Raw genomic sequence first — 7,100 nt, 5'->3', positions numbered from 1 at the left:
TTTTATCATGAAGCACATGCTTTAAAATTTCACTCGAGATGGACTGGCATTCGCCTGTCTGAGCTATTTCTTTATTGTTGTGCAGGATAACAGATGTGGGCTCATCTCTGCCTCACATGGACTGATTTTCAATTCCCATTTGTGATATAAACGTGACGTGGCACGATACTCAGGACCACCTGCAGTGCCCCTAGCTGCAGATGCACGCTGGGCAGAGCAGGGTCTGTCCTAACCCCACCTACCCTTTGTTCCTTACCTGAAGGAGAGGAGACAGCCCAGCGAAGCTATTTTCCTTTATAGCAGAGTGATTCAGAAAACTGGCTTAATAAAATCCATAAATCTGAACAACCTCCTCTTACCTGCTCTGCAGAGGCAATTTTTCCTGCACTCATTTTCTCCTCTGGTTTCTCCCATCTTCCCTGCAGAGACAGCTGTAAAGGGTAGCTGGGAACATTATTTTTTAGGGCTCCCACTCCTTCCTTCTTTCCTTTGTAAAGCAGCTTCCCTGCGCAAGTATCTTTCTTTTCTAGACAATTGTTGGCAGGATTCGATATCTTTCTTTTAGGGGCTGGAAGTGCCTCCCTCCGACCCCCCCAACTGGATTGACTTTCTCCTTTTCTTTGGCACTTGCCTCACCAACTGCCGTGGCTCCTGTCTTTCATTTGTTGGTGTTCTGTTGTTTTTGTTTTCTTCCTTGCCAAGTTTTTAAATTTCTTTTACTCCATTTCTTAATCATATGGAATCTTGATTTTCTCCAATTATTGACTCTCCTCTCACTTCCATTTTGGTCCCTTAATTTACCCCTTTATTCTCTAGACATTTTCTGAATATCAGTTTTCTGCAAAGAAAACAATGACTCTTGTGGGGTTTCGTTCCTCCTTGTTAAGATCTGAGTAGTAAAGTCAGGCACTGATACTGACCAGTAACTAGAAAAACAAGAATGGTTGTAAATTTTAGACTTTTTCAAGCTGAAGTGGACTTTTGGAATTGTCTAGTGCACAGATGTGCACACCTCTCAAAGCCCCTTTATGGGTTACGATGTGCACAAAAAAGAGATCTGCCAACCCCAAAGTGAGCGGTTTGAATCCACAGCTGCTCTGAGGGAGAAAGATAGGCAATTGAGGCCTGTGCAATTTACAGCCTCTGAAATCTCATTGACATGTTAGGTATGAGTTGGTTCAAACTTGATGGCAATGCGTTGAGTTGATATGTACAAAGAGATGAGGCTCTGCAGGGGCCTTAGGTGTCCCAATCTTGCTTCCAACAGGGGAGTTCTGTTTTTAGGCATTTTATACCTTGGGGATTCCTTGTACAATTTATATGAACAAAGACGTCTAAAGTTAAGCATGTTTGAAAAGAATTTCCTAGTGTAATCTCATTTAACAACTGAGGAATCAGGCTGAGAGAATTCAAGGGGCTTGTCGAGAGTCCTGAAGTCCACAGTGCCAAAGTGAAATCTGCCTTGTTTGTTGGCTCAGGCAGGCCATGTCTTCAGTGGCTCAGTCAGACAAGGAGCAAAGGAACTCCCTAGTCGTTGCATCTACTTAGTACAACTTCTTCTCAGCAATCATAAACTCAACTTTCCCCAGCTGAACAGAGTCACCTTTCCGATAAAATGTGTTCTCTTACCCAGAACTTTGAAGCATTATTTCTTACACTGAAGGAAAACGTCTACATTCTGGAACTCTGCATTTGGCTTCAAGTTGTTTACTGGTAGTAACTTTGGGTTTCACACAAAACTTATCCCTAGAAAAACCCAGAGTAGGGAGCGCTCAATCTCCACAGCCCTGCTGCATCCTGTGAAATGTCTATCATTGTGGGAAACAGTTCCCTAAATGTTCATGTGTCACTGCGGTAAATTCAGTTATAGATTTTCTTTCACCCTCATTTTAATTAAAGTCTATTAATCCATTCCTTTTGGGAGAAAGCTTGGTCAACAATCAAAGTTGAATTAAAATCCTGAAAAGGGGGACCTCAAACACAACACAAGGCTGTGAATCTTATGTACACAACAGCCAAGTAAAAACACATTTGCTGCAGTACTACTATGGGCCTCTTTTGGGGAGGGGGGTAATGGTATTGGTTGGTGTTTGTAAGGAATAGTGTTAGAAACAAAATACCTCTATAGAACACAAATTGGAGTTCTTGGAACAGTCTGGCACAAAGAGGCCCTTGGACAGGGTGCACAGGCAGGCAGTGTTACAAATACAAGAGCCATATACAGAATGAAGCAGTGCTAACGACGCTGGCGCTGTGCCTTTGGCTTGCAGTGAGTTATCTCAACTCTCCTCAGGTCCTTGTATCCGCCGGTGTCCTCTGCCCTGAGCCGTCTTCTTAGGCCCTTTGTGCTCTTTGCTCAGCATCAGGGAACTTTGAGGGTCATGGGGTGTGCACTCTGCCCCGCCCCCTCCTTTGTCCTTCCTGTCCCTGTCTCCCCTGCTGACCACACATGAAGTGGGCGCCTATGCATGCTTCACAGCGCATCCACATGCCAAGGCCTTAGGTTTGTCTGAGCAGAAAGAGACAAAAGGATAATGTGGCTGGAGTGGTGTTGGCCCTTCAGGCCACAGTTATTTTGTAGCTGCCGCGGCCCAGGAAGCTTACTTTCTGTCCTCCGAGGCCACTGGGAGGCTGGGAGGAGAGGATGAAGCCGCAGACGCCAGCAGCCTTTTCTGGTGCAGCTCTTCCCACTTATTTCTGTTTGCAGCCACGGAGTCTAACATCGGCTTTAGTTTCCCATTGACCTTCACCAGTGCCTAAAGCAAAACAAAACACAGAAGTGGAAGAGGAAAAGGTGTCTCTATTATTATTTTCCAGGTTTCATTTGTAAAGAGACTGGAAACTGACTCTAAGAACTAGAAGGGATAATTAGATTGCAGTCATGAGCCATTCACTCAAAAGAAATACACATATAACACCATTGGGTTGCCTTAATAGAGCCTCTGCAGAAAATGAAAATAATAATAATAATTAGAAAAAGGATGGCTGTGGTTGGCGAAAGAGGAAGACTCTCAAACAGATGGACTAACACAGTGACTGCAGCAGTGGGCTCCGGTGTGTCAGGGATGATGAGGATGGCACAGATCTGCTCTTAGTAGGGTCACTATGAGTCATGAGTCGTACTCTACTTGATGACACTTAACAACAGGGGCGCTGACCATAGCCTATGGTCTGTTTCACAACCACATCAAGAGAGGCAGAGAACAAAATATCCAGCCTCACATCATGTTTACTAATATGCATGTATGTATGTTTGTATGTATATTTTTTGGCTTCTATACAGAGATGAGACTTTAAATAATTGAGAACTTAATTTTTTTTCCCACAAAAAATGGACTCGGGTGAGCTCTGGTGGTCTAGTGGCAAGAAGCTGCACTGCAATCCCAGAGGTGCATGGTTCAAATCCACCAGATGCTCTGCTGAAGGAGGACAGTTTCCTCCTGTACCAGTCAGATCCAATTTGACAGTACACACATAAAAAAATAATAATAAAAATATTTAAAAAAATGGACTTGGGGATGGGAAAGGAAGGGGGAGAAAGGAAAATGTGCAACAATGGATGAAAGTTTACTTTTCTGTAATTGTTAAAATCATGGTAAAATAAAGTATATTTTTAATATAATTTACTGCTTTTTAAAAAATTCAATCCATCATGAGCTCTATCACAGATGACTCTGGGTGGATTTATCTGAGTCAGAAAGGTCGGCTAAGATTCTGAAACAAGTGCTCACTTTCAAAGCAAAGACTTGAGGGACGGTGCTAAATACACAGACCACCAAGGAGCATGTGAAAACAGACATGGCAGAAGGAAGAAGGTGCAGGGCAGAGAATGACAAGGAGACACAGGAGAGATGGAGAAGAGCAAAAATGAAGGGAGTGGCCAAGGGTGGCTCTGCTCAAGACTCCTGGGACTCAGAGTTTAGGGTCCTCACCTTTGGCCAAAGCCAAAAGACTCCTATCGACCCTTTGTGACAGGGCAGAACTGTCCCCGCGGTTTCTAAAGCTGGAATATGGTAGCAGACTGCCAGATTTTCTTGTGCAGTAGTAGGTTTGAACTACCATTCTAGATAGCAGCTAAGTCTTTTAACCACTCTGCCACCAGGGCTTGCTCATTATCACTATTGTTATGTCCCACTGAGTCAGAACCAACTCATAGCTGATGCTCCAGTGGGTTTCCAGAGGCCATGAATTGCACAGGAGAAGATTGTCCATTTTTCTCCTGTGGAATAACTGGTGGATTTGAACCACGTGCCTTTGGGTGGTAGTACAACTTCTTACTGCTAGCAGAGTTCCCTATTAGCATTGTTGTTGTTGTTTGCCATGGAGTCATAACTGACCTACAGCTGACTCTCAGCAGCTTTTCAGAGGCAGTAAATCACATGGGAGGAGATTGTCCCACAGAGCAGCTGGCGGATTTAACTATATGCCTTTGGGATTGCTGCCTACTTCTTACCACTAGGCCACCAGAGCTCCCTATCCTTCTAAATAAGTACTTTCTTTTGTATCTATGTTTGTAAAGAGAGCCTTCTACTGCAAAAACCTGGTAAGCTTCCAGTCTCACAGAATCTGGCTTGATCCTTGTAGTGAGATGAGAGCTCTAAATGTGAAAGGGCGCATTTGCATTTCAGGTGAAGGAGTAATTTTGCACCAGAGGATTACTGAAGGAGGGTGGTAGTTCAATCCACCGAACCAGGCGCTGGAACAAAGTTGGAAAGTACAGATTAGTTAAGTGCCTTCAAGTTAGTTACAACTCACAGCAACTCTATGAACAACAGACCTGCGCCTTGCACTGCCCTGTAACATCCCTGCCATCTCCAATATACTAAGCCCATTGCTACTGTCACTGTGTCAGTCCATCTTTTTGAGAGTCTTCCCCTCTTTCTCTGATCCTGTATTTTATCAAGCATGAAGCCTTTCCCCCCCGTGTTGGTCCCTCCTGACAACATGCTCAAAGTACGAAGATGAAGTTTCACAATCACCATCATCAAGGACTCTAAGGAGCACTCTGGTTCCACTTCCTCCAAGAACGACTTTTATCAGTTCATGGGATATTTCTACTCTACCAACACCACAAGTCAAAGGCATTGATTTGTCTTCTGTCATCTTAATACAGTAGATAAAAATAAGCCAAAGAAAACATTGTTTACTTGGCCTAACAGGGAAATCCTATTATATTCTGTTTCACTGAGGTTGGTTTTTTGGTGTTTCTTTTTTTTAAAAGTGAAAGGTGAATTAAAAAGTTTCTAAAATTGGAACCCTCATCTATTGCTAGTGGACAATATTAAATGGTGTAGCCACTTTAGAATACATTTTGTAATTCCTCAAAAAAGAAAAGAAAAAAGGGGGAAAAAGCAGTGACTCAAGCATATACGTGCCAATATGTTGTTATTGGTTTGGCTAGGCAAATAGCCAAAAGTGGAAACAATCTAGATACTGATCAGCAGATAAATGAATAAACAAAGGTTTATATACATACATGGGTGTTATTTAGCTATAAATAGAAATAAAGTTTTGATATATGTTATAACAAGGATGAAGCTATCAAACATTCTGAGTGAAATAAATCAGATATTAAAATGGCAGATATTATATGATCTCATAGAAAACATTTACAGATGGATCCTGGCTGAAATCAGAGAATACCAGAAAGATGCTTACTTGTGTTTTATTGACTATGCAAGGGCATTTGACCGTGTGGATCTCAACAAACTATGGCTCACACTGAGAAGAATGGGAATTTCAGAACACTTAATTGTGCTCATATGAAATCTATGCCTATACCAAGAAGCTTTTACCTGAATGGAACAAGGAAACATTGTATGCTTTAAAATCAGAAAGAATGTACCCCCAGTGTATATCCTTTCTCCATTTGGATAATAGAGACAGGAATTTTGTAGAAGTTTCAAGGAGCTGGATGGAGGAGGCAGTGGGAGTTATTTCTGAGGGGGACTGCATTTTTAGTGAAGATAATAAGTGTTAGGAGAGAGACAGTGGCAGTAGTTTTTTAACACAATGAATACAAATGTAATTACTGTCACAAAATTGTATACTTAAAATGGCAAATATTTTGTGAGATATATATTACCACATTTTAAAAAGCTTTTTATTAACAAACTCCTCAAACTCATTGCCATTGCTCCACTCATCTAAAAGATATTTCCATGATATTAGGGATATCATTGCTGATATTAGATGGATCCTGGCTGAAAGCAGAGAATACCAGAAACAGGTTTACTTGTATTTTATTGATTTTACAAAGGCATTTGTGTGGATCATAAGAAATTATGGCTATCATTGAGAAGAATGAGAATCTCAGAGCACTTAATTGTGCTCATGTGAAACCTACATATAGACCAAGAAGCTTAGCATAACATGGTAACACTACATTTTTAAAATCAGCAAAGTTGTATATCAGGGTTGAATCCTTTCTCCATACCTATTCAATCTGTATACTAGGCAAACCTTTTGAGAAGCTATACTATATAAAGAAGAATATGGCATCAGGATTGGAGAAGGCTTATCCATAACCTGTGTTATTGCAGATGATGCAACTTGCTTGCTGACAGTGAAGAGGACAGAAATGCTTACTATAGAGCATCGAAGACTACAGTTTTTTGTATTAGTTACATCTCAACATCAAGGAAACACACATACTCAGGACGGGACCAATAGGAACCATCATGATAGATGGAGACAAGATTGAAGTTGTCAATGATATTATATTACTCAAATCTACAATCAGTGGCAACAGTAATAGCCGTAAGAAAAAAAAAAATTAAAAGACATTGTTTCATTGGGAAAATCTGTTGTCAAGAACCTCTCTCAAGAGCTAAAAAGCAAGGATGTCAGTTTAAAGACTTAGGTGATCCTTATCTATGCCATGGTCTTTTAAATTACTTCCTATGTATTTTAATGACAAAGCAAAATACTACAATGAAATGTGCGAGGAGCTAGAGTCAGAAAATCAAAAGGGCCAAACTCGCTCAGCATTTCTTAAGCTCAAGGAGCTGAGGAACAAGTTCAAACCTAGAGTTGCTGTCATCAAGGATGCTTTGGGCAGAATATTAAATGATCCAGGAAGTATTAAAAGAAGATGGAAG

The 7,100-nt window shown here is 41.2% G+C and overlaps 1 protein-coding gene across 1 annotated transcript in view; it reads right to left on the bottom strand.

Annotated features, from left to right (window-relative positions):
- Positions 1–2,594: 2,594 nt before the first annotated feature.
- The window catches only part of PDE11A (phosphodiesterase 11A), a 565,819-nt gene continuing 561,313 nt past the window's right edge, over positions 2,595–7,100 (bottom strand). The window contains exon 20 of the mRNA XM_006878796.1: positions 2,595–2,756. Coding sequence (XP_006878858.1) covers positions 2,601–2,756 — 156 coding nt within the window. The 3' untranslated portion in view covers positions 2,595–2,600. The remainder of the gene's footprint in view (positions 2,757–7,100) is intronic.

The sequence above is a fragment of the Elephantulus edwardii genome, unplaced genomic scaffold, assembly GCF_000299155.1.
Source record: "Elephantulus edwardii isolate Elephantulus edwardi_28Jun2011 unplaced genomic scaffold, EleEdw1.0 scaffold00001, whole genome shotgun sequence".
Taxonomy (NCBI): Eukaryota; Metazoa; Chordata; class Mammalia; order Macroscelidea; family Macroscelididae; genus Elephantulus; species Elephantulus edwardii.
This window is presented reverse-complemented; position numbering and strand designations above follow the sequence as displayed.